The 27,908-nt window shown below is 49.9% G+C and overlaps 1 protein-coding gene across 2 annotated transcripts; it reads right to left on the bottom strand.

Annotated features, from left to right (window-relative positions):
- Nucleotides 1-4,650: 4,650 nt before the first annotated feature.
- On the bottom strand, nt 4,651-17,377 carry LOC144136950 (uncharacterized). Of its 2 annotated transcripts, XR_013315673.1 has the most exons (4): nt 16,762-17,377; nt 12,615-13,102; nt 11,750-11,950; nt 4,651-10,380 (listed from the first exon to the last, which is right to left on the bottom strand). XR_013315673.1 is itself a non-coding variant. In XM_077669436.1 (3 exons), the coding sequence occupies exons 1-2, from the start codon at nt 12,922-12,924 to the stop codon at nt 11,751-11,753; spliced, it is 510 nt and encodes a 169-aa protein (XP_077525562.1). In that variant the 5' UTR covers nt 12,925-12,938; the 3' UTR covers nt 4,651-10,380; nt 11,750. The 2 variants fall into 2 exon arrangements, 1 of the variants encoding a protein (XP_077525562.1); XM_077669436.1 differs by lacking the exon at nt 16,762-17,377 and having other exon boundaries at nt 12,615-12,938.
- Nucleotides 17,378-27,908: the final 10,531 nt, after the last annotated feature.

The raw sequence follows: 27,908 nt of genomic DNA, 5'->3' as shown, positions 1-27,908 counted from the left end.
ATTGGCGCCACTTCGGTTAACGGCTGTCAACGTATGTTAAGGCACTACTGCACAGGCGTCCCTAACGAAAAAAAGGCTCAGTAAAATTCTGACATGCCGTTATTTTTTTTAATATATGGGTTAACCAGGTTCTTGCCTTTCGTGGTCGCCGGGAATGACGAGGCGGAATCGACTTCAACGCAACTATTTAGAGTTTATTTGCTGCAATATCTACTTTGCGACTGAATAAACAACACTCAACGCCGGCAGAGAAGCTACAAAGACTTGCAGCTTGCCAGCCGGCGTCTAATAAAAAAAAGTCTGTGAGCAAACGATACATGGAGGAGGAGGAGGAGGAGGAGGAGGACGAACAACTTTATTGGAATCACCGGCAGCTAGGACGTGGCCGCTACGTCGCGGAGACCTGCCTGGTGCCCGGGCCTACTCACGCTTCCCAGGTGGGGTTGCGTTTTCGGGCCGCTGGCGTGCCAGGGCAGCCTTCGCCTGCTGGACGGCCTGGATTTGTGCACTGTAGTCTTTAGCGTTCATGGCTTCTGTGATATGAGAGGGCAGAGTTCCTTGCGCTGCCTCGGCAGGCTGTGTCCTGCAGTTCCAGAGTATATGGCTGAGTGTCGCACGCGCACTATCACATACACGGCACATTTCACTTTCGTATACACCGGGGCACAGATGTTTTGCAAGCACTGGGGTAAGGAGCGATTCGGTCTGTAATTGTCTGTAGAGAACTGCTTCTTCCCTATTTAGATTTGGGTGAGGTGGTGGACGTCGTCTTCGGGTATGCCGGTACCACTCCAAGATGTCCCCGTATGTGGTGAGGGGGTCGGGCATCTCTACGTCGCCGGACGGGTCCGGGGAGCGTGAAATAAATTGCCCGGACGCTCAGACGCGAAAGAGAGAAAAGGAGGAGTGCGAGTGGGAAAGGCGAAGGGCGCTTGGCTTTTCCGCCGTTGTGCACACTCCCTGCGCTCTGGGACCCGCCGGAGCCGCCGGAGCTGTGCCCTCTGCGCTAGCCTGTGCTCATGTTACGTGAAGTGTTTCAATCGGCATGTTGTATTTCGCTTTCTGCGACGGCCGCGCTGTGGATTGAACGCCTAATCATTCATATTCTAACGAAGTTACGAGTGCTTCAACCGTGCCTGTGTTGGATTTCGCGTTCTCAACAGGTGTTTCCCGCCGCTTATGCACTTACGTGAAGCGGCAAGTGTTTGGATCAAGCCGGTCGTGGTTTGGGTCACGACAGCCGGTCGTGGTTTGGATACACAGTGTGCGCTACCGCATCCGCTCCTCATGCTCTTACGTGAAGTGCTTCAACCGTGCCTCTGTGCGTGATTACGCGTTCTCAGGCGTTGCCCGCTGCTGTAGATTTCGAAGTGCCTCAACCGTTCGCCAATCGCCGTGTATATGAACCGGTTGTTTCTCGAGCGTGTATCTAGATCTACACCATTCACCCTGTGGTGATCGACCGCCGCTTTAAAAGTTATAAAGTCAACCTTTAATTGTCAGGTGTTGCCCGCCGCTGTGGATTTCGAAGTGCCTCCTCAGCCGTTCGCAAATCGCCGCGTGGTTGGAACGGCTGTTTGTCAAACGTGGATCTGCACTGTTTACCCTACATGGAATCAGCTTAACCTTTGGCCCGAAAATTGCATCTATTTTTTTTCTAGCGTTCCGTGCTGACGAGACGGCAATTGGAACTCCCTAAAGTTTCGTCAGGCGGAATGATAACTGGCCAGAGTCCTTCAGTGATTTACTATTGCTCTATTTCACGCCCTCGGTCGTTCGCAAATCGCCGCGTGGTTGGAACGGCTGTTTGTCAAACGTGGATCTGCACCGTTTATCCTACATCCCTACATGGAATCGGCTTAACCTTTGGCCCGAAAATTGCCCTGATTGTTTCTGCGATAGTGCAGACAACCGTGTTGCTTCAGATATATATTTTTTCTAGCGTTCCGTGCTGACGAGACGGCAATTGGAACTCCCTAAAGTTTCGTCAGGCGGAATGATAACTGGCCATTGTCCTTCAGTGATTTACTATTGCTCACATGCGTTGCCTCCATCAGGCAGGATGACCTTTAATTGTATTATTCAGTAAAGCTTGGGTGTTGGGCTAGCTGGTATGAAGACATGAGGAAAAGCAGAGCGCTGAAGTTTAAAAGACGACCACAGAATAAAGGAGCAAACGAATCACACCAAGCGTTTCGTTTGTCCCTTTATTCTGTGGTCGTCTTGTAAACTTCAGCGCTGTACGTTTCCTCATGTCTTCATTGTGGCCTTTGGTGTGCGCTTCCGTTGCTAAATGTGTTGTCCGGTGCTTAATCGAAATTTCGCCCCCCCGTTTTCTTTGGCTACAGCCACGGTAGCCATTGTTTTCACCTGTCGTGCAGTTCACATGGTGAGAGCAGAATTGCTTAAAAATGCTCACTTCTGGAAGCATATTTGGGAAACTGGTCATTATAATGCAATAGTCATCACATCAAAGGCTATGTGACAAACTTGCTAACACCCACGCTTTGCAATCGGTCTGCTGTACGCTGAATTTGCGCACGAGACACTCTTTTAAGAGTGAAGTGTACATGCATGTGTTGCTGCAGGCCAGCTAACAGTGCTGAACTGGCTGTAAAAGTTGGTCTGCCAGAAAAACCACAATTTTTCAAAGCCTTTTCTTTTATTCATCGAACTGGCTTTTTCTCTTTCGCTTTTTGGAAACATATCAGGGCACGTCACAAAGCGCCCAGAGCAAGCCAAGCCCGACTATTCAGTTGTTACCGCCTTCTTAAAAACTTTTCTGATTGCCCTTCACTTTTCAAAGTTACGTTCTGTCATTCTGTTACATTCTACCTAATGCTACCTTGGTGTGGCGGCGTACAGCAAAATAGGCCACCCAGCCCCATCTCTCTGCTGGCAGGGCATTATGACATCGGCAAAGCTTCCCTAGGAACGCCCGCAGTGGCACCACCTAGGAAAAGCTGCTACACGAACATGCCTGCGCCATTGATCAAAGCATTTCACAGCCGTCTTGTTTCCTGCTGATTGTGCTCATAATCCCCTGCTGTCACTAGCTGCTTTACCTGTATGCGCTAAGTCACTAGCTAGGTACAGTACTACAGTCTCTAGTGCACCCACATGCATGCATTTTTGTGGCTGTGCTTGTAGGCAAGGCAAAACATTCTGATGAAATCGACACTGCAACAAAGTGTGGGATGAGGCATCATATTTTATGTTTGCTAGATGAGGTTTTTGTCTTTTAAGAAGCACAAGACCAGGAGAAGTTCTTGCTCACATTCATATCCCTGCATCAGTGTTTGCTTCAGAAGAACGCTTCGACTAGTTCCACCAGTCATGTCTTGACATCCGCAATTAGTAATGTCACAAGTTGTCGTGCAGAACAATATATGGGGCAGCCGTGCCTGTTTTCACGCCACTTTGGGAATTTTCATGCACTAATAAAGTACTGCTGCTGCAAGTGGCATATTATTTGTATTCACAACACTGTAATTACTGATGCTGGCCAACTTGCTTTTGCACTTTAGTGTCTCTTTAGGCGTCTGTATTGTACCGTAAATCCATTAGGTCCCTCCTGGGCAGATGTGCTGAACTATGCTCCTGTGCTATGTCGCTTTTGCATCCCAATATATTTACTTCCTCTTTCTCTCTTTTTAAGCATAGCAGCAACCTTTGAGGTGCAAAAAGTGTCGAAACATGAAAAAGTTCAGTGTAGTTCTTCGTGCTTGAAATGAGCGAGCTACATTCTGCGCATATTACACCTTGTGGCATTTCTGCTGCCCACAGGCCTGAAAGAAGGACACGACAAGTGCTTGACTTGAAACAAAGTTTATTTGTTTGCACCACAAAGATATGCAAGTACAAAACATCAAAAGCAAGAATCACAAGCAGGAGCCTACGTCCTAGCCTTAAAAAGGTGGCATTATGCGAACCATAAAAACACAACTTCAGTCATATGCATACTCCTATCACTCAGTACATTCACATTAACAACTTCAGCAATTGTAGCAGCACCCACACAAACAAAGCACAGCAACATCTCTCACTAAGTGCATTGGCAAAAAAATTCACCTACACAGTCTGTACAGATGATTAACAAGCAAAGCTGTGACATACAGTTGCTGTTTTATGTGTGATGCGTGGCCTACCCATTGAGCTGTGCTTCACAGAGTAGCTTGCTGCATGTGCGCTCTGCTGCGAGAGACTCCTTAATGTTCCCTTTGATGTGGCATTCCCAAGTAGCACTGTCGGTAAGTGTGAGAGTGTAGCTGCGTCATCTATAAACCTATAAGCCAATCTCTATCTTTGTCGAGAGTTCGACGGAATGCCATCTGGTCAGGTAAAGGCATTTGTATAAATGTTGCAACAAAATTGACGTTTCGGGATCCGTATGGATCCCTTGTTCATAATGGATTGATGGCTTAGCAGCAGGCTCCTAAGTAGCGTTCAGCGCATGACGTAATGTACGGGAGTAGACATGGTTTAGAGTGCCAGATGATCTGTTGATTGTGTTGCTTGTTGTCTGAATTATTAGCGATTCAAGATTGAGCCTCGTTGCGAAATTCTTTCCCGGCGACCACTACATAATTCAGTCACAAATCTCCCATCAAAGAGCGAGCAGCCAAAAAATTGGCACTGCGTGCATAACAAATTGGAAGAACTTCCGAGAAACCACCCCCGCTGATCGGATAACAGTCTCGAGGAATGGACTACCAAGCTCATTCAAGAGGCAAGAAAACACGCCAAGGAACTTTCCCTTACGCAGGATAACCCAGCCATCGATGCCCATCTCCTCCACCTCTGGGACGCCCGTAGAGGGCTAATCAGGCGGTGGAAAAAGAACAAGACGAACCGCAAGCTGAAGATCCGCATTGCGGAAATTACGGCAGAAGCTGAAGTGTACGCCCGTGAGCTGAGCCAGCACAACTGGACGCAGTTCTGCAACAAGCTGCAAGGAACGCTGGGAACCTGCCGCACATGGTACCTGCTCCGTTCCCTAATGGGCCCCGGTGAATATAAGGCGGTCGCAGCAGACCAGCTTCGCCGATTAATCCACAATTACCCGGGCACAGAAGAAGACTTGTTGGACGAACTTATTAAGCAAGCCTTGGCGCCCCCCACCTCACGTCCAACCCACCCAGGCACCTGACTACACAGGCGATCCGAATCCCAAAATGGATGAGCCGTTCTCCACTGCTGAAATCCAGGCGGCAGCTTACAACCTCACCCGAAACACCACTCCGGGTCGAGACAAAATCCCTAACAAATTATTGCGAAACCTCGACCATGCCGTCCTAGAAAATCTTCTAGTCTACATCAATGAGTGCTGGCTGGCGGGTTCCTTGCCCCCACAGTGGAAACACGCAGACGTCACTTTCATCCCCAAGCCCGGCAAACCCTTGAACTCCAAGAATCTGAGGCCTATTTCTCTGACCTCATGTGTCAGCAAATTGTTTGAGCACCTGGTTTACAACCGGCTCTCGCCCCACGTTGAAGACAACGGCTACTTCCCTGACACGATGTACGGCTTCCGCCCACATCTGTCAACCCAAGACATACTACTTCAGCTTAAGGAGGAAGTGCTGGACGACTTTAATAGCCACAGCAAGCGGTCCATCTTGGCCCTTGACATTAAGGGGGCATTCGACAACGTTTCTCACCAAGCCATCCTTCAAGGCCTCGCATCTTCAAACTGTGGCGAGCGCACATTCCAATACTTTGTCTCCTTTCTAACCCAGCACACAGCAACAGTGGGCATCGGGCACCGTCGATCCGACGCATTTAAAACCCTGCCAAAGGGCACTCCGCAGGGGTTGGTAGTATCCCAAATACTATTCAACCTCATAATGAAAGACTTGCCACCCCTACTAAAAGCCATCCCGAATCTTCGCCACGCAATATACGCGGACGACCTAACACTCTGGGTCCCCACTGGATCTCCGGGCGACCAGCAAGATGCACTTCAAGCAGCCATTCAGGTCACCCAACAATACCTGAAAGCCCGAGGACTCGATTGTGCCCCCGAAAAATCTGCCCTTCTAACCCTGTGCAAAAGGACATATAAGAAGCGTCCAGATCCCATACCAGATCCAGAACTTACCATTAATGAGCAACGCGTCCCCAATGTCCCACTCCTACGCATATTAGGCCTCACCATACCAAAAGATGGCTCAGGCGCTCAGACTATCCTTCCCTTGCAACGGACTCTTGACCAGCTCATTCACCTCATCCGCAGGATCTCCCATCAGCGGCTTGGGCTACAAGAAGCTGACACCCTGCGCATCATTCACGCCCTCCTTATTAGCCAGGTTACGCCACCGTATTTGGCCCTGAAACCCGCAGAGAAAGAAAAGCTAAACATCGCCATACGCCAGGCCTACGAGGCCGCCCTTGGACTGCCTCCAAAAATAGCAACAAGAAAACTTCTACAGCTCGGCATCCATAATACATGGGAGGAACTGGAAGAAGCTCATCGCATCTCCCAATTCACGCGACTTAAGCTCACACCAACCGGCAGGGCTACACTTACCCGGCTCGGCTACAGGCCTCCCCCAAAATGTGAACAGAGGCAACGCATCCCTCTAACCATCCGACAGTACATCACAATCGCACCCATTCCCAGAAATATGCACCCCATCTATAACAAGGCACGCCGAGAAGCCCGGATACGAGCCCTTAGAAAACGCTTCCCCAACTCTCCCTGTACTCGTTACACGGATGCCTCTCCATACCACCAACAACCGGAACATGCCGTGAGTGTCACCGGAGCCAACAGTGCAGAACTGACGGCCGCTGCAGTACACACGACATCTATTGAGGCAGCAGAAGGACTTGCCATCGCTCTAGCCGCCACCACTGGAAAAGACTACTTCACTATAATCCGCCTGCCGCAACTTCCTGCTAGGTCGAATAACACCCACGGCCTTAAAAATTCTGCAAAGTGTGCACCAGCTCCCGGAAATGCACATCATCTGGACCCCCGGACATGAGTCCTTCGAGGGGAACGAGGCAGCACACGCCGCTGCCCGCGTTCATACACACCGGGCCGTTTCTCAAGAAGGCGAAGTCACGCAGCTCCTTCGCTCTCCCAAGCCCGCTACTCTGAATTCATACGCGGACATCCTCGCCCATTACCGCCACGAACAACGACGCTTCCCGCCACCACATCCCCATTTATCCAGAGCACAGGCGACTGCCTTTCCTCCATGCCATGTACCCCACCCTCTACTACTCAACGTGTAATTTCTGTCACCAACCAGGCACCCTGTACCACATGGTATGGGAGTGTCAGAAAACCCCATCTCTTACCCCAAATCCTCACCCAACGTACGAGCAGTGGGCGGACCAGCTGGCCAGCTCCGACCTCTCAGTCCAGCGTATCCTGGTGGAGAGGGCTAGGGCAGCCAGCGCGGACCAGGGCTTCCCGGACTACAGGAGGCCCCCCACCTGGCGGGCACCTGAAGCTCGTCTTAATAAAGTTTATCCACTCCACTCCGTGGCTATGATGCGCGCGTGGTCCCACTCTATCTTGTGGCCCATCTTCTTGGCATGCTCTGCAAGTGCATTCGTCACGGTGTGGCCCTTGGTGACGTCATTTTTGTGCTGTTTAAGACGCCGGCAGAAATTTCCGCTTTCGCCAATGTATACCGATTCGCAGTCGGCGCATGGGATTTTGTAGACCACACCAGGGAAACGTTGCCGAGGGAGGATCCTTTATGTTAAGCAAGTCACCCTTGAGCTTGCTTGCTTGCACATGCGCGATCTGCACACCACGTTTTCTGAAGACACGAGCAAGGGCTCCACTTCCAGGCAGTTCCTCCACAAGGACATGACATTAGTGTATCGCACGCCGTTCGATGTCACTGAGCTCTGCACCTTGCTACGGTTTTGCCTGTCTAACACTTGCTTCTCGCACAAAAGCGAATTCTACAGGCAAGTTTTCGGTACCGCTATGGGAGCATCTATTTCAGTCACGACTGCAAATATTACAATGGAAGCAATTTAAAACAAGGCATTGGAATTATTTTAGCCGATACCCAAGGTGTTCCCGAGATACTTCGATGACTGCTTCTGCGGTAAGGTGTACATCAGACAAACCAGCCGATGCGTAAATGACCGCCTTAGGGAACATGATCTTTCCATGAAGAATGGCACCGGGTCGCATTTGCCTCATTACTGCCGCGAGTGTGGCAAAGGATGCCTTCCGATACTGACAGAGACAATCATTATCGGAAAGAGTCGTGACACCGTGGCGCAAGAACTGCGCGAAGCGTATTTTATCCAAAAAAAAAACAGCGCAGGCTGTATCAGTGAAGCATCGCTATCCCTGTTTTCGAAGGAGTACCGGATCCTAGACAACATGCGATAAAAAGGTGTGATTGTTGTCTTCAGCTGTGGCTATTTTGTTTTTATAGTATCTTTTTCAGATCTATTATCCTTTGTGTATGTTTGTGCGTTTGTAGACAAGCTACTTATACCGCTGTCTTTCCTTGGAATAAATCAGTTGTTAGTAGCGCATCTGTCTCATCGTTCTTCGTTTTTTCTGTCCTCGTTTGTAGCGCTCGATTTTCCTTAAGCAATGAACCAACTAGCCCAACAGCATATTTTACTAAAAAAGCGGACCCTGATTTACAACGCTACTTGCCCGTACGATTTCGAAAAGGAGCTTTTGTTATAGCCGACGCTTCAGCTATCACGTCTCTCTCTTTGAAGGGAACAAACCGCACGCGGGCTGCGATCGATCACTATTTTTACCATACATTATGTGCAAACAGCTTCGTGAATATCAACCCAGTATTTTTTGCCTTGCTGCCCATCGGGAAACGAATTATAAAACGGATCTAAAACGATAAGCCAGCTTCCACAGCTAAATGATGCACTAAAGCACGAAAACATTTCCTATCTGCCACTGTTTTCTACTTTAACCAGAGACAGGTGCTGCTGAAAACATTTTACTTTCAAATAAACTAAATCTAACGCTCAAAGTAAATACTTCACTTGGGAATTGAACTTTTAAAAATCTAGTCTATTATTTAGGAGAGGAGAAGTTTCGTTAGTTTTCGCACTTGACGAAGACGACGGCCGATATTTGTGCTGATGTATTTGTTACTTAGAGAAAGGCTGATTTTGGCCCACTTAGCGAGTGAGGCAAAAGTCACACAAGCGTTTATAGCCGCGTGCACAACAACTCTATTTAGGTCGTCAAACTTTTGAAAAGGTCTAAAGGATGGAGGTGGCGTTGGGCCAGCCCAAATATGGCCCATATTGGACGCGGGATGCAAGCGGCCAAAAAGTTATAAAATATCTTTTTTTTTTCTGTGGTAAATGCAATAGGAATGACAAATGTAAGGCATGTGCTCATTTCGCGCTATTTTTATCTTTGAGTAAAAATTTTATTTTTAAGTAAAAAGAGGTTCGCTAACACCAAGACATTCGCAAGCGCGTGAATAGTTTGTAGGCTTCTCATCTTTCTTTCTTTTTTTTTTTTTTACACTGAAAAAAAAAATGGCGGATACGCCTGCCTATGCGGTTAGTTTAAACATGTGATGGCGACGGCGGTACAGCGCGCTGGTGTAGCAGAGAAACCCCGGGCGAGCATATCCCTGCACCTGGCGGAGCGCCCTGCAAGTCGCCGGAGAAATGCGAGCTTCACGGGACAGGTTCCCCAACCTCCGTCACAGGCTGCTCGGTACTTGTTTCGGCAACTCTCCGCCAGGTGCAAACGTCGTCTGCATGGAGCTACTTTGAACGATGGTACCTAGTGTGCAGTGTGCTTGCGAAGCTCAGGATTTCGCCAAGGTGATTTTAAGAGCTTAGACTGCTTATTTGGACAAAGAAAAATTTGAGTGCAGTTGGCCTTTAATGCCGAGACATGTGCATTTAAAAATATTGGATTTGATTTCCTGTGAGTTTTCACTATTCATTTACGACTTGTAGTGCCATTCACACACCTCCGGAGAAAACATAACCCTAAATGAAGAGGCCCACACAAGGGGCACCCTATTAGGTGCCTTCTGTCCCTTCTGTAGTCCGAGAGCTTTGGCGTGCGGCACCCCATCTCTGACGCTGAGGTTTAGGGCGTGAGGACCGCTTGACCTTCTTGCTAGCCGAGCTCTTGGCCAGCAGGCACTCTACCTGGTCCCCGGTTGACCCCAGGGCGACGCCTGGCAATGCTTGTGGGCTGGACCTTGACGGTACAGCCGCACCTCCGGGCGCTGGTGAAGCCTGCCTTCATGGGCAGGCTCCTTCCTGGGGCTCCTTTCTGATTTTGTGCATCTGCCGCAGCAGCTGCTGAAGGGCAGTGGCATAATATGGGTCGCCAGCAGCTAGGGAAGGCTGGCGCCACCACTCCTCGTAGATCTTCTGCAGCTCCGCAGTGTCCTACGAAAAATTTGTTCAGGATATACCACAGATTTACTCAAAATTTGTTGCATCTCCTATCTTTACTATTGTCTTCTTTGCACTGCTGAAGTAATAAGGGTGTTCCGTAGGTATTCAACTATGGGCCTACCGGGAAACCCATTAGGGCAGAAAAATGTTCACAGAACTCACCTTCCCCTGCCAAGCTTAGATAACCAGTTTGGACCAGAGAATACTACGCAGGTATTTACAGATTAGTTTCACAAACATTAATGCATTCATTGAACTAAAATAAAACACAATAAAAAGCTTTGTTTAGTGCCATGTTCAGTTACATAATAATGACTGATTGATTGATTGACTGCGAGGTTTAAAGTACCGAAACTACACCTTGCTTATGAGGCGCGCTGTAGTGGAGACAGCTGGGGTTTAATTTTGGTCACCTAGGAACAGCTAGGAAGAGTTAACGTGCGCCGAAATCTCGACACACAGACGCTTTCGCTTTTCACTTCTATCAGGAAAATTGCTACCGCAGCCGGTATTGAACCCATGTCCTTGGGCTCAGCAGCACAACACCATAGCCACTTTAGTCTCACAGAACCCAAGCAACGCCTCTTCAAAATCCCAGGGTTCCTCAAAGCCTTACTTGAGAGCCCCTGCCCTAGCGCTTTCGCAAGGCACCTTTTTATTCACAGGGCCTTAGTGGCATACAAGGACTATTCAGCGAAACACACAGAAAAAACATTAAGACCAGAATGTAAAATTTTACATCTCAAAAACTTGCACTGTGCAACTGACTATGTATCTAATGGTATGAGATTGGATCCTGGCAGAGTCTGTTTAACACTTCTTCTTTTAAGCTGGGCTGAAGACTGTCCCACCTGGTGGGGGCCCCTAACACCAGCACAGTGCTGTTTAATGAAAGTTTATTCCTCCTCCTCTTAGCACCCTCCCTATGTCAGAAAGGGCCTCGGAAGACATACGATAGCCAGCATACAAAATTTCACACTAGCTGTGACATATGAATACTACTTCATTCTTGCTCCCCTTTACATGCATTGGAAAAACTTGTTCGTCTTGCTTCTGCTATGATGCTACGCAGTCATGTTGGATTGCCTTAATTTTTGGAGTGTCTTTTTTGGCATCCTGTAGCCTTCTTCTACTTAGCTCCTGCAATTGTACCTTCGTAAAAATAAATTTTACTACAACAGACCCCTGAAAAAATGCATGCACGTGGTTATAAAATAGGTAGCTCTTTCCAAAAGTGGAGTGTGTTGCTGAGAAACAGATCTTGTTCAGGTGTCTAGTTGCTACCTAGGTGTCCAGTAACTGGAGTAAGGGTCACAATTATTAGGCTTTGCTAAAATAAATGCACGAGCACAAGCCACACCTCAACACCTCACGTTGGTGACTGCTTCCAGTTGAGCCCTGGGCCTCCAGCTGTGGCTCGGTATCCATAGGCAGCTGCTGCTGTTCAGGCTCTGCTGCCACCGGTTGGCCTTGCTCTGTGGGTGTGCTGGTGCTGGCTTCTTGGGAGTTGTCCTGTGTTTGCTTTCCCAGTCAAGCTTCCTGAATGCCCCCTCCAGAGATGCTGTGAACAGTTAGGAATAGTGAAAACTGACTGTGAATCAGATCGAATATTCTCAAATACGAATAGTAGAAACCAACTGCGAATTACATATATTCGAATGTGAATGGCAAAAGATTACTGCAAATGAATTATTGTCAAATGTGAATAGTGAAAATTCACTTCACATTGAATTTTATTCAAATTGCGCATTGCTCCCACGCCAGGCTGCTGTTAGCTGTGCCACGTATAAAGATGTATTACGAGCTGCACTGTTGTGGCAAATACCACACGCCCATTTATTCCTTGTAAGTGGAACAAAAATAGTAGAGCGAAGGTATGTACTGAGACATATGAACGTCTGGGCCTAATGGCCACAATTTAAAAGTAGTTTTACAAGCACAGGCTTTCACAGTCAGGCTGTGCCGTCTTCATTAGGACAGGTGCATCAGACAAGTCTAGTTAAGTGCGCCGTGGCTGTGCATGTGCTCATCGCTGCCTTTCTCCCGAACTAGAAAATTCAACACTGCAGAACAGAGTTTTTGCGATGCCTTTCCGTCTACACTGCATAATAGCTTGCTTGCAGCTGATAATTAAACTGAGAGAGATACTATGTTAGCATAAAAGTTGGCACAGGTCACATAAAAGTAGCAATATATGGAATGTGCTGGGGTACATAGCCACTTACAATGTTCCACGTGATTTGGTGCTCTTCTGTCCAGCTTGGTGAGGGGGATCACTCCTTCGTCGGTATACTGCCCTCTCCGCCACCCGCAGAACCAGTGGTAGACGGTGCTGGCTGGGGGATTTACAGCGCTGCTAGCGAGCAGGCCCTCACCGTCCTCCTGCCTTACCAGCTTCGTTTTATGAGGAGCTAGTGCGGCTGCTGGGGTCGTATCATCTTGAAAGTAGCGGAAGAATGCGGCACTGGTGTCCGATGTGGGTTTTAGAAAGGCGAAGCCCATCGGCGCAGTCGAGCCCGTGGTTGAGCACCTCATGCATATTGATGACAGCAGTCAGCGAGACTGGCCAGTTGAGGAATGGGTCGTTCTGCTGAGTTGCTTTTGTGACTTTCTTAATTTTGACATCTACAAATGCGTAGCAGTAGTAGAATGCTTTCCGGCAGTTTCGTTCAAGCTTCTGTGCTGACACCTTCACTCCTTGTGGAACACAAACCTGTAAAAAGAGAATATCACAAATTATCTCAATTCTCAAAATATTATTTAAAGCTTGATATACAATGACTAACCTGCAATATATTTTTTTTTTTACTTAAATTACAATTTTATGAAACAGAAACCTGTTAAACGGTAATATTACGAATTATTTTAGTCATGAGAATATTATTGAGAACCAGATATGCGATCTGTAACCTGCAAATGTTTTTTTTAACTTCAATTACCCACTTCATCTGACAAGTTTCACAATCAGACAACTAAGAAATGCTGAAGTTTCAAGGTGATGCGCAGACTGTATTAAAGATGTGCCTCCAAGTCATGTTCTGATCTACTTCGCGGAATAAGAAATTGTACAGGTTTAGCATTCGCCTTTCACTTAATTGTCCCATGTATGAAAAATGGCGTTTCAGGAAAATTTGTGTTGGTACCAAGCAAAAAAAAAAAAAAAACTTACTCAATCGCTCACGAAATCGAAGCGGAACAGTTGCATGTTATGCTCTTGCATATAACACAACTCTCTCCAAAATAGGACAGTTATATGCTTCCTACATTTCGGTTACGTCTAAATCTACTGAACACGTAATAACACGACACCTTTAAAGCCTCTTTTAAAGCATTTTCAGTTGGTCTTTTTTTCTCCTCAGCAAGGGATGCCCCTTTATAGACCGAAGGGGGCAGGAGATAATTGGCTAAAAATCATTCATCTGTGAAAATGCTAAAAGCATGACACACATGCATGACTCTTTTTGCTCGGACCATACTATGAAGCGTTATTTGTTTGTGAATTAGAATTACATCACACATTATTCTGATATTGTTTAATCTTACGTAAGGAGAAATAAATTAATTTGAACATGAAGTGAAATGCGGATTGTTTTTGCACGGGTGCTTCAAATCGTGGTCAAAAAATTCCAGCCCAACTCAATGTAATGTAATTTAAGCTATACAGGGTGTTGCAACGATAACTGGAACACTTTAAAAATTTTTCCTGAGCGATCCGCCGCTCTGTTCGCGCTCAAACTTCACACAAAGGTCGCATTTTGTGGTCTATTTTGTTTGACACCGGGAACAACGACGGTACTTACCTGCTTATTCTGAAAATAAATAAAAACGATTTTCGCCTATGGGAAAATGGCGGCTGATTTGGACGTTTGAGCAAGCGTTGATCTTGGAACGACGACGCCACCTGGGATATGCAGGGCGAAACCCATGTTTCGGATTCACGGTAGGAAGGCGCCAAATGGTGTAGCAGACGATCAGAAAATCTTTTTGGTCCCCAGTTCACGATGATCACAAATACGTGCGTAACAGCTGCTGCCAATCATAATAAAATATTCCCACGGTTCATCGTTGCCAATAAACGTTGGGTTTGTTTCCTCACCTACTGTTACATCGCATGAAAAATGTGTAGTGTGTCAATATTAATTTTTCAGTTACGCCGGTTTTTCTTTAAAGTTTGCTGCGTTAAGAATTCGAGAGAGGACATTGGGGGGCGAACAAGTTCAGATGCTTTCGCTACGCAGCATTTGGTGGCCCTAACAAGGACCTTTTTTCCGGCAATTCAGGCCGTCGTCCGAGTAAAAAAAACAATGTTCTCATTTCAACGGTTCACGTAGTCGTCAAAGTAAACAAGAAGAGAAAAAACGAAGTGCTCGAGTCCTCATTTCTCGAAGTGACCGCCGTCAGCGTCGATGCACTTTTGCAGCCTGTGAACGTAGGCGTCAAAGATTGCTGCCCTCATCTCGTCGTCGATGGCGATGAAGGCGTCCTGGATGCGTCTTGCGAGGGTCGAGACATTTGCCACTGGGCCGCTGCGGTACACTAGGGATTTAACATAACCCCACACAAAAAAGTCGCAGGGTGTGAGGTCGGGAAAGCGCGCAGGCCAGGGCATCGACGCCGAACCTCGCCCCATCCAGCGGTCGGGAAAGTTGGCGTCAAGCCAGCGGCGGACTTTTGCGGCGAAGTGGGCGGGCGCTCCATCTTGCTGCAGGACGCAGACTTCTTTGTGCATGTGGTATTGCACCAGTTCGGGCAAAAAGTCTTCTTTGAGGAGGTTCAGGTATGAATCGGCTGTGACAGTGCCGTCGAAAAAAAACGGTCCTATCACGCCCTCCCGCCAGATTCTGCACCAGACGGTGACGCCGGGGGAATTTACTGCTCGTGTGGTCACAAAATTGGGATTTGTTTTCGCCCAAAAACGCGTACATTGGCGGTTCACACGCCCGTCCAAATGAAAAGCTGCCTCGTCGCTAAATACGAGGAACGACAGGTGGCCAGGGTCTGTCGCGATTCGATTGAGCTCGATGCGGCAAAAGCTCAACCGACGCCCCTTGTCTTCGTCCGTCAGTCTCTGGTGGACTTGTAGCTTGTAAGGCCTGAAGCCTTTTGTCTTCAAGGCACGACTGACTGTTGACGCCGACGTCCCGAACATTAGCCCAGCAGGCCTGCATGATAAGCGCGGGTTGGCTTCAAACGCTCCGACAATGGCCTCGGCAAGAACCGAATGCCGGCACCCTTTTTCTTTCCGCACTTTACGGTGCAAGTATCCGTTAGCTTCAAGTGCGGCCCTCCACCGAAGCAGAGAGGGGTAGCTCGGGGGTCGCTTGCCGAATTTTTTCTTGAAGAGGGTGCGTACTCGGTGGTACGCTTTCGTCGTTGCCAAGAAACATACTGCAGCTGCCTTTTCTTCGCCAGAAAAAACTCGCATCTCACCGCTTCGCGATGACAGACAGACAGGCACACACAAACAGGCACACAAAACTTCACAAATAAAACGAGAACGAACAAACAAGGACAACGCAAGAATCGTGAGGCGGATTTCACAGGACCGGATAATCTGGTAATGCTAGCAGACGATCAGAAAATGTAACAGTAGGTGAGGAAACAAACCCAACGTTTATTGGCAACGATGAACCGTGGGAATATTTTATTATGATTGGCAGCAGCTGTTACGCACGTATTTGTGATCATCGTGAACTGGGGACCAAAAAGATTTTCTGATCGTCTGCTACACCATTTGGCGCCTTCCTACCGTGAATCCGAAACATGGGTTTCGCCCTGCATATCCCAGGTGGCGCCGTCGTTCCAAGATCAACTTGCGCTTGCTCAAACGTCCAAATCAGCCGCCATTTTCCCATAAGCGAAAATCGTTTTTATTTATTTTCAGAATAAGCAGGTAAGTACCGTCGTTGTTCCCGGCGTCAAACAAAATAGACCACAAAATGCGACCTTTGTGTGAAGTTTGAGCGCGAACAGAGCGGCGGATCGCTCAGGAAAAATTTTTAAAGTGTTCCAGTTATCGTTGCAACACCCTGTATGTTCTTTCACCTCGGCCAAGAGAACATACAACGACGAAGTTCAGCTGTTCTTCCCTTTGAAATTGAGCGTGAAAGACGGCGGCATCGATGATTGACCCGTGCGTTGTTCAGCGTGACGGAAGCAAGTGTGATCAGTAGTAACCAGATTTTTAAGCCACTGCTACTGTAATAAATGCGTAGCAAAAAAAAAAAAAAAAAAACTCGCTGGTGTAGCTTCGTAACTGCAACTGATCAGTCTGTCTTGATTTTACCGGGTCGGGTAGGGGGTTGATTTGGCAACGCCTCCGAGGACCTTGCCACAATAAATAAAGACACTGCCGAAGAGCATCTATCCTACCTCGTTGGGTTGGGGGCTCCCAGTCGACGATCCACGACGCACGGTTGCCTCGCCGTAGTAGTCAGCCATGCGTACGCATCCTCGCACGAAGCACGTCCACGTTATCGACGCTGGCTTTGCAGTCTAACTCGAAAGGTTGGTCGCGCCCGCGCATGTCACAACGGCTGAAGAAATTAACTGCTACTTCGTCGTCGAACTAGAAAAAAACCGTAAAATTGCAGCAAACTCTACGCCACTGATGCTGCTGGTGCCGTGAACGAGCCCTAAACAAGATCAGAGGAGTGCGGAGTACGTTTACTGCTTTGTTCGCACGCCGGCAGAACCAGCCTAAACATCAAATAGCAGGGAAGGAGTGCGGAGTACGTTTGGTGCTTTGTTCGAACTTCGCACACCGCAACGTTTTTATGGCGCAAGGTTTGTTTTGCATTCAACAGGTGGCGCACCGCAAACGCGCAATTTTTAAATTGTAAGCCGCGGCATTCGCGCTCACGTCTCCGGCTACGGATGAGATTTCTTTTTCTTGGAATGCATTTTTAGCATTTCTGCGCGTACTGTAGCACGATATCACGTTACTGTGATCGCCTACAGCATCAGCAACCATGCTTAAAATAAGACATATTCCCCTGCATTTTTTATTCAGTGACAAAAAAGTAAATTCTCAACAAGAAAAGTGGGGGGAGGGTTCATTATGAGAGTAAATACAGTAGCTCTCATTTTAAGCACAAAAAACTACACTGAACTTTTTCATGTTTCGACACTTTTTGCACCTAAAAAATTGCTGCTATGCTTAAAAAGAGAATGGGGAAGTAAATCTACTGGGATGCACAAGCGACATAGCACAGGAGCATAGTTCAGTACATCTGCCCAGGAGGGACCTAATGGTTTTACGGTACACTATAGACGCCTAAAGAGACACTAAAGTGCAAAAGCAAGTTGGCCAGCATCGGTAATTGCAGTGTTGTGAATACAAATAATATGCGACTTGCAGCAGCAGTACTTTATTAGTGCATGAAAATTCGCAAAGCGTCGTGAAAACAGGCACGGCTGCCCTGTACATTGTTCTGCAGACAACTTGTGGCATCACTGATTGCGAATGGCAAGACAAGACTGGTGGAACTAGTCGAAGTGTTCTTCTGAAGCAAACACTGATGCAGGGTTATGCAAGTTTAAAATGAGTGTGTGCGAGAACTTTTCCTGGTTATGAGCATTTTAAAAGACACAAACATCAGCCAGTAAACATAAAATATGATGCCTCATCCCAGGCTTTCTTGCAATGTCGATTTCGTGGGAATGTTTTGCCTCGCCTAGAAACACAGCCACAAAAATACATGCATGTGGGTGCACTAGAGACTGTAGTACTGTACCTAGCTAGTGACATACAGATAAAGCAGCCAGTGGAAACAGGAAAATTAGCCCAATCAACACGAAGCAGGACGGCTTTCAAATGCTTTGATCAATGGCGCATGCATATTCAGCAGCTTTTCCTAGGTGAGTTGTGCCTGCAGGCATTTCTGGGGAAACATGGTCAAGTAGCGCGGTAAAGACGGGACAAAAGTAGAGACCACACAGGACTAGCGCTAGACATCAACTGAAATTTTTACTACACACATCAAAAGATATACCGGAAGGGCGCATGCGTGAACATGCTCAAAGCACAAAGAAAAAAGACAAGGTCAAGTGGTGCATTTTGTTACGCACGTGGCAAGTTCGCATCCAGATAATCTATTTCTTTTTTTGATGAACTAATAGATGCCGTGCTTACACACTTTTCACCGGCTTTCATGATGCACCACGCTTCAAACAATTCACGGCTGGCTTGGTCCTTAAAACAGCACAATGTTACTGTCTTCTCGTAAATTGGAACACAGTGTGGAACGCACCGGCAGCGGCGGCAATGGTCAGCTAAATGGCCCCCCGCAGCGAGCGCTTGAACAGCTGTACGGTGCTCCCAGAGCCTGTCATTTATGCACCTACCAGTTTGCCCAATATAGCATTTTCCACCAGATAGAGGCACTTCGTATACAACACCTTGTTTGCAACCAACAAACAGCGTGGCATGCCTCTTCTTCGGTTACCCTTCTTCTCGCCATTCACAGCAGAGCACATTCGTGCTAGTTTTTCTGGGGCGGAGAACACAACGTCGGCACCACATTTCCCCGCCACCTTTTTAAGGCGGTTGGAGAAATTGTGCACGTAAGGGACGACCACAGGCCTCCTTTCTTTGCGAGGTTCATCTCGCCCTTGACGCCGTGCCCCTGACTTGACCTCACGCAATAGGCTTTCAACCACTGCTGCTATTACTTCCCGAGGGAAGCCGGCATCTTTCAAACGTGCAACTTGGTGCTGAACACTATCGGCGACTTGGTGCTGACAAGACTTCTCGAGGGCACCGCGAAGACAGCTAACACCAATACCCCTTTTCACTATCTTCGAATGCGCTGAACGATAATCCAAAATTGCCTTTTTTGACCGTGGCTGATATGTCCAACACACGCGTGTTCCACAGAAATTAAAACACACATCGAGGAACTGCAAGGACCCATCATTTGGTAATTCATGAGTGAATTCCAAGCCGTCAGAGCACTCCAGAAATGTTTTCTTAACTGTCTTGACTAAAAGGTTTACTTCTTCTGGCTTCACCGACCTAGTAACAATCATGTAATCATCGACATATCTAAATATCTTTGCTGTCTTAGCCGTGTCAATATATGCCTCAATGCTGCAGCGCCAGACAAACGTCTTCAAATTTTCCTTCTTCCCACACACCATATCCAACTGGAATAATCTGCCTGTATCTGTTGTCTGCAGCATTGATGGGATTGAACATATAGAAAATTGAGACAGTATGTTTTTACAAGTTACTGTATTTTACCCTGTGTTGTCGGTTTGTTTATATTTGAGTGATTCCTGCTTGGGTCCTGTGTGGGGCCTGCAGTATGTCATAAATAAATAAATAAATAAGCTGGTCCGCAGCAACACATGCCAAATACAGCCACCATAGCACATTGTTTTCACCTGTTTTGCAATTCACACAGTGAGAGCAGAACTGCTTAAATATGCTCCTTCTGGAAGCGTCTTTTGGGAAACTGGTCATTAGGAATGCAATAGTCATCACTTCAAAGGCTCTGTGACAAGCTTAATAACACCCACGCTTTGCAACTGGTCAGCTGTACACTGAATTTGCACACCAGACACTTTTCTAAGCGGTCGCCAGCGACAAAGAAAAAGGGGGGTGGGGGGTCACAAGAGATTTGAACCCTGGAACAACACATTTAGCAACGGAAGCGCACACCAAAGTATCCTGTCTGACTGAGGAAATCGTCCGAGCAGTAGTAAATCATTGAAGGACTCAGGGCAGTTATCATTGCGCCTGCCGAAACTTTAGCGAGTTACAACTGCCGTTTCGTCAGCACGGAACGCTAGTGGAGGAAAAAAAAAGAACGAAAGCAACATGGTCGTTTGCGCTATCACAGAAAAACATCGGGGCACAAAATGCAATTTCCGGGCCAAAGGTTGAGCCGATCACATGTAGGGTGAACGGTAGATCTACGTTTGAGGAACAGCCGCTCCAACTACGCGGCGACTGGCGAACGGTTGAGGCACTTCGAAATCTACAGCGCCGGCCAACACCCGAGAACGCGAAATCACGCACAGAGGCACGGTTGAAGCACTTCACGTAAGAGCATGAGGAGAGGATACAGTAGAGCGCACACTGCGTATCCAAACAGTTGCCGCTTCACGTAAGAGAACGCGAAATATCCAACACAGGCACGGTTGAAGCACTCGTAACTTCGCTAGGATACGAAGGATTAAGCGTTAAATCCAAAGCGCGGCCGTCGCAGAGAGCGAAATAAAACACGCCGATTGATACACTTGTCGCTTCACGAAAGTGCCCGAGCAGAGGCTAGCGCAGAGCGCACACTTCTCCGGCGATATTCAACGCCGGCAGGGCGGTCCCAGAGCGCGGGGAGTGTGCACAACGGCGGAAAAGCCAAGCGCCCTTCGCCTTTCCCACTCGCACTCCTCCTTTTCTCCCTTTCGCGTCTGAGCGTCCGGGCAATTTATTTCACGCGTCCGGGGAGGAGGCCAGACTCGTGGACGCCGCGCGTCTGGTGAACTCGCGCGCGGCGGAGTCGGCCTCCTCGTTCCGGTTCGTCAGTCCGCCGCGGAGGCCCAAGGGACCCACGTGGGCGGGGAACCATCGGAGTGCCACCGGCAGCCCGTTGGTACGCGCACTGCACAGCACTTTCACAGTGTTTGGGTTCAATTGGTTGGTTGCGTATGCCAGCATTGCCGACTTGGAGTCACTTAGTACCGTGGTTGTTTGCGGGTCCACGATGGCCAAGGCTATAGCCATCTCTTCGGCTTGCTTCACATTCTGCGCCTTGAAGCTGCTAGCTGACTTTACTGCAGCGTCCGTGGCCGCCATCGCCACGGCAACGTAGGTATTGGGTCTTCCCGGATAGGCCGCCACGTCCACGTAGGAAGCGCCAGTGTCTGCGGCGTACGTAGATGTGAGGGCCCTGGCCCGAGCGAGCCGCCTTTCTTTGTTGTGTTCCGGGTGCATATGCTTGGGCAGTGGGTGCACGTACAGCCTCTCGAGCGTGCCCAGGCAGGGAAGCTTCGTGGTCAGACTGGAGCTGCCTTGGTTGCTGCTGTGGGCGCAAGCCTAGGCGCTGTAGGATGTAACGGCCTGTCCGGGTGGTTGTCAGCCTCTCGAGTAGTGCTGTTTGCTGTGCTTCGGCAATCTCCTCTAGGGTGTTGTATACCCCTAGTTCTAGGAGTGTACTGTTCTGAGTGTACTGAGTGTACTGTTGTGTACCCTTGTCTGTGCGAGTACAAGTATATAGCCCCAGGGCTGCCTTGTATGCTTTGTGGATGAGCACCGCAATCTTCCTTCGCTCGGCGGCTTGCCAGTTGTGGAAGGCCGCGACGTACACAATGTGACTGACGACGAACGATTGAACCAGGCGCAGAAGGTTTGCTTCTTTCATTCCGGCGTGGCGGTTGGAGATTTTGCGTGTGAGACGAATGGCCGCCGTGGTCTTCGCCTCCAGCTTGTGGATCGTCAGACCGTTCCGTCGATGGGCGTCGAGGCAGAGGCCTAGGACGCGCAGGGTCTGGACCCGTGGGATGGTGGTACCGTCTCTTGTGTGTAGTCTTATGTTGTCAGCCGCGGAAGCGCATGGCTTGCGTTCTCGGTGCGGTAGGATTAGCAACTCTGATTTGGCCGGCGAACAGACCAGACCCGTGCCTTCTAGGCGGGTCTCCACTACTTCGATGGCACGTTGCAGGGTTTCTTCGATGTGGCCGTCGCTTCCCTTCTCTACCCAGAGCGTAATATCGTCGGCATAGATGGTATGACCAAGGTCCGGGATGCGTGCGAGGTGGTTGGCCACGTCGATCATTACTAAGTTGAACAAAATGGGGGAGATCACCGCGCCTTGCGGGGTCCCAACACTGCCTAAGGTCTTAGGTGATAGTTGAGTGTCTCCGGCATGGATGGTTGTGGTGCGGTTTGACAGGAAGTCTTTGATGTAATTAAATGATATTTCACCCATGTTTAGCCGCGAGACCTGGGTCAGTATCACCGTGTGACGGACCCTGTCGAAGGCGCTTTGTAGATCTAACCCCAGCACCGCTGGATTGTCGAGGGTCGGGGAGTCGACTACCTCGTGTTTGAGCAGTACCATCGCGTCTTGCGTGCCTAGCTTTGCTCTGAAGCCCACAAGGGTGTTGGGGTACAGTTCTGCCGTTTCTAGGTATAGCTGCCATCTGTTCAGTAACACGTGTTCGAGCACTTTGCCCACGCAGGACGTGAGCGATATCGGACGAAGATTGTCGACGTGCGGGGGTTTTCCCGGTTTCGGGATCAGGACCGTCTTTGCTTCCTTCCATTGTCTAGGTAGCCTGCCCGAACGCCAGAACTCATTGAAGCAACGAGTGAGCACTGTAACGCGCGAGTCCGGCAAATTTCGCAGCATCTTGTTTGTGACGTTGTCGGGACCAGCCGCCGACTTGCAGTTGATAGTTTGTAACACCGCTCGTACCCCCCACTCCTCAATGTCCCGATCGAGGAGGGCGTTCTCGTCCCCCGCGTATACCGGTAACGCCTCGGGTGGGGTGGCAGGCAGGTAACGTGCATCTAAGTGTTTTCGGACTTCGGCTTCTCCGAGCTCTTTCGTGGCTCGGTGCAGGGTTCGTGCCAAATTGTGGCGTTGCGTACCCTTGGATTTAGTCTCGTCAAGTAGGTAGCGTAGGAGATTCCAGGTGCGGCTCTTATGCATCTGGCCGTCCGCGTCCTGGCAGACCGCGTGTCACTGCTGCCGACACAGAACGGCGCAGTGCTTCTCGATCTCGCGGTTGATCTTGGCGATTTTCTTTCGTAGCTTGGTGTTGTGGCGCTGGCCCTTCCAGCGCCGTCGTAAGGATTGACTCGCCTCGATCAGGTGCGCCAGGCGACTGTCGACGTTAGCAACGGATTCGTCCGTCTCGATCTCTTAGGTGGCCTTTTCGGTCGCCGTCCGCATCGCCTGCGTCCACTGCTCGATGTCTTCAATGTCTGTCGGTACGCTTTCCATGGACGTGCGGAAGGCGTTCCAGTCCGTGATGTTGTGCTTGCGCGTATTTGGGGCCTGCATTGCCGACCGTAGTGGCACGAGCACCTCGACGATGAAATTATCGCTGCCGAGGCTCTGTCCCGTGTTTCGCTACCGGGCGTGCATGCCGTTACGAGTGGGTCTGTAGAGCGTGAGATCTGGGTTCGTGTCTCGGTGGACCGACGTGCTGATGCGGGTAAATGCGGCGAAGTCGTTGAGTATGTGAAATCCGGCGTCTGTGGCTTCGTCCGAGAGGTTTCGCCCTTTGGCGTTGGTCGCGGTGTAGCCCCAGTCTTGGTGCGAAGCGTTAAAGTCACCACACAACAGTATCGTATTGTCCGTGGCCAGCTGTCGGGTCTTGTGCATGAGTGTGCGAAATCGTTGTTGGTAGTGCTTGGGATTGCTGTAGATGTTGACGATGTACGTGCTTTCTTTGCGCTTCTTGCCGGTAACGAGTTCGACGACGCAGTGTTCGATGGCACTCTTGCTCAGGAGCGCATGTTCTACGAAGGTAATTCCCTTGCGCACGAAGGTACATACCCCCTGGCTGGTGCCTTTCCCGGCCGCGCGAGCGCTAGGCGGGCTGGCATGTGATCGATAGCCAGGGAGGGTGGGAGGTGCTTCGCTGTGCGTCTCCTGGAGAAGGATGACATCGGGTGGTCGTGGAGCTTGTTGGATGTGCTGTTGTAAGACTGCTCGCTTGAAGTGAAAGCCGTTGCAGTTCCAATGCCAGATCAGTAGGTCACGTGGAGAATTCAGTGGTTGTCTGGCCATACTGGGCGTTACACAGAAGATGATGGATTGTAGGGACCAGCGCCGAGGGTAGCGATGGTGGCTTGGATCTGTAGTAGGGTTTCCTGCATTGACTGGACGGTTGTTTGTAGTGACTGGGCGGCTGCCTGCAGTGACTTGATGTCTGCCTGCATTGTCTGGCACGTCTGCTCAAGTGCCGTGAGACGCGTGTTGATATTGGCCTGGGTCGCTTCGAGTGCTGCGAGGCGTCTGTTTGTGGCTGCTTCAAACCGGTCGAATCGTTCTTCGAGGTCGGTTCCACTTTCACCCGACGAGTCGGGGGCGCGGCGCTTGGTGCAGGGCTTGCGGACCGTGCATGCTTGGTTGCGTGTGCCTTCTTCGGTTTCGATAGGCCTCCTGCGCTGCCCAGGGGGCGCTGCGCAAGCGGCTTCAGGGCAGCACTTCCGGGTAGTACAAAGCTGCGCGGGTCCCATAGGATCCCGTGCTGACAGAAGCAAAATGAGCTCGACGCTCCCGATTATTTTGCGACGTGGTCACCAGCTCATCCCCGACGCGTCCGATCTATTTCAGCGATAAACTTGGCATGAGGGGGAAAAGCTTTGCAGCGCTAAACACGTTTACAGCGCCGACGAAAGTGCCGGGACCGTGACGGCGTCTGCTACTCGCAGGTTCACCGATCGGTGGTCATACGAAATGAAATTTTAAGTGAAATTTCTAGTTTAAACTAATACTCTAGGCGACAAAGACTTCTCAAAAACTGCCGATCAAAAAAGAAGAGTGACGCAATTGGCGTTGATAGCGCTTTGAAAAGCCAGCGAGTCCGGCGGACCGCAGGCTCGCCTGCTGCGGTGCGCCGCTCTTTTGCGTACCTGCACACTATGCGTGCACTTTCATTAAACAGCGCTCGTTTGCGTCACCGTTACGAATACATGGTGGAGCGTTAGCTTGCCGTTTTGTTGCGTGTCTCAGTGACAAAATGCCGCGACCGTCAGAAGCGTGAAATCTGTTTTGCGATTCCGAAATCAGCGGCCGTAAAACAAAGTGGTCGGGCGAACTAAGAGGCCGCTCGCTTTCCTTGTTTTCTCTCACTTTACTTAATTACGCTCTTGCAGCATACATTCCCAGTTCGCACTTAATAGCCTAGAATGAGGGTCAGCAACGGCCGAGTTCCATGCAGCCTACACAGCCGAGGGCTGGACGGCAAATAGGGGGGGGGGGAGGAGGAGGGGGCTTTGAATGCAAAGAGAAAAAATTCAGCGAATTTCTAATAATATTTGACAATAATCTGGCGAGGTGTGAAGATTGGGCGGGGGGGGGGGGCAATTCAACTGGAAGACGCCAACATCTCTGTTCTTGTCTCGCTGTCTAACTCCATTTGAAGTCAAAACTGACGTGTCGGCTCGACGACCCGTGCACTAGAAAACCAACACAGTCAGTGATGATCGTATGTAAATATTCGGGGCCCCGCGCCGTGTATGCGGCTGTGTTATGTTATGCTGTGTTATGTGATGTTAAGTACACATATCTGCAGGCAGCGGGTGTGTGATTTGGTGCATGTTTTGCGTCCTTTAATAGCGCTTAATTTGTTTTTTTGGCGCTATTGCCCCACCTACTCGCTAGTATATATGTACTCTGACGTTCGTAAATCGTGCGGCGTAAAACGTTACGCAAGAATCATTTAGTTCGCTGCGAAAATACGAAACAAAATTTCCACTCGTGCCAGGCCAGCAGTGTCAGATGAGTCGGCTGCGCAATTCTTGCGTTCGCTTGCATGCTCCCGCTGAAGAAACCTTTGGCAGTTACCTCAGGATATAGGATGAGCAGCATTCCGTGTTTATGCTTCTCGTGAACTTTCCTTTGTCGACCGCACGCAAGAAGAAAAAACTGTAACTGTCGTCAAACAGTTAAACCACCCGACCTGGCGATACTGTCCCACGCCGCGACCACCGCGACAGCTCGCTCAAAAGAAAGCCGACAAATCGGCTTCTTTTAGCGGATTTTATTTTACTTAGCCTCTGCAACTACTTTAAGGGGTATTTCATACAGTATGCAGTCATTTAAACACGCCACAAAGCGCCACAACCAACTTTCACTCTGGCTTGCAATTGAAAACACATCGAGGGCGGCGAGGGTCGTCTGCTTTTGTACTACCCAGAGGCGTCGGCCGCTAGGGGCGCTGCATGTCGCCAAAACTCCAGCGCAGGAGGCCTATGGATGACGAATCTTTGACGATCGGCTTGACGGCACTGACTGTCATTGCTGCAGGTCGATGAGGCGCGTAAGCTTCTCATTGATCTCAGCAATGGTTGCATCTTGCTCGGCTATGCGCTGCTTGAGGCGTTCGTTCTCGACGCGCAGCGCGTGCACTTCACTGTTTTGTGGCGACTGCTTGCTTGTGACATTTGCGCTTGCTTGGGAGGAACAGCGTTAGCTGCGGCGACGGCGATCGCGGCGGCAGGAGGCTTGACAATGTCTACCCACGCCACGCGCTCCTTTGATCGCGACGCGGGCCCTTTGCGGCTCGGACCTCGGCTCACGCTCCGGCGCCGGCTGCCGCTGCGTCGGCGGCTGCCGCTGCGTTGGCGGAAAGGGCTGTGCCCTTTGCCGCCCGATGTCTTTGGTTGCAGCTGCGGGTATTCCGCTAGGCCTAAAAGCGGCGGTTCCTGCGCTTCGTTCTGGCGCTCCCATCGGCGGCGTGTAACGACGTACGGGGTCTTGTAACGGTTCGTGCAGCCCGTCGCCCCCGTGGGGTGTGGGACGCCGCACAGTTTACATTTAGGCTTACAGTCTTTGTCGTGGTTTACGCCCGGGTTTGGTGTTCCGCAGGCGAAACATACTTTTGTATTGGGGAACGGGCACACGTCGGTGCGGTGGCCCACTTTGCCGCATTGCCGACGCACTTCGTAATGTTGCCTGTATAGGCTGCACTTGACGAGTATCGACCCGTATTTGACGTAGTTCGGGACTCTCTGGCCCGCGAACAAGACTATGATTGTGGTTGAGCTGCCAATGCGATGTGCGTCTAGCGCCAGTGGATTGGCCGGGTTCACAATGGGGATCCTCGATTTACCAGTCCTGGACGGTCCGCGGGAGTCCGAGGACTGCCTTCAGACCGGAAGTCCCATAAGAATACACGGAAAAATCGAGCGCCGGATCGCGTCTCGGGCAGTCCGCGGACGATCCGGGACTGATAATCGAGGAGGCCCAATGTTTGCGACAATTTCTTCGGCCGTGTCGTCGATGGCAATGCCTCGTATGATGCCCTTCGCCATTCCGTTGGGAGCCGAGCGATACGCACTGATCTCGTAGTTCTAACCGCCTACGTGGAAGCTCCGAGCGCCGGCGTACCGCCGTGCCCGTTCCTCGTCGGGGGTACTCACGATTATGATATTTTGGGCCCCGTTCGTGCAGATCGTATCGCCTTGCGTTTGCGTTTTGGGCATTCCCACAGCGCCTAGAACCGCCGACATTAATATTGACGCCTCAGTCCGGGCGACGTTCAAGCCGCCACGTGGCCGCATCATGATCTTAATGTCTTCCCTCGGCAACGTGCGTGGCATGCGTGCCGCTTTAACGAGACGGGTCGCTATCCTCTTCGTGTAGGCTGCGCGATTCGGAACCGCTGGCTTCACAGTCAATGGAGGGGGCGACTCACCGCTGATGTCGTTGTTGGCTGATAGCCGTTGTCGTACTTGCTTGCCGATGACCGTCCACCCTCCGGCGTCGTCCGACGACGAGAGCTCGACTCCGGTAACGGCGACGGCCGTTCGTCCAGAGCTTCGGTCCACTCGTAGC

Source organism: Haemaphysalis longicornis, unplaced genomic scaffold (genome assembly GCF_048455015.1).
Source record: "Haemaphysalis longicornis isolate Haplotype H1 unplaced genomic scaffold, Haemaphysalis longicornis Haplotype H1 scaffold_1, whole genome shotgun sequence".
In the NCBI taxonomy this organism is placed as follows: Eukaryota; Metazoa; Arthropoda; class Arachnida; order Ixodida; family Ixodidae; genus Haemaphysalis; species Haemaphysalis longicornis.
Note: the sequence above shows the minus strand (reverse complement) of the source record. Positions and strands in the feature narration are given on the sequence as shown.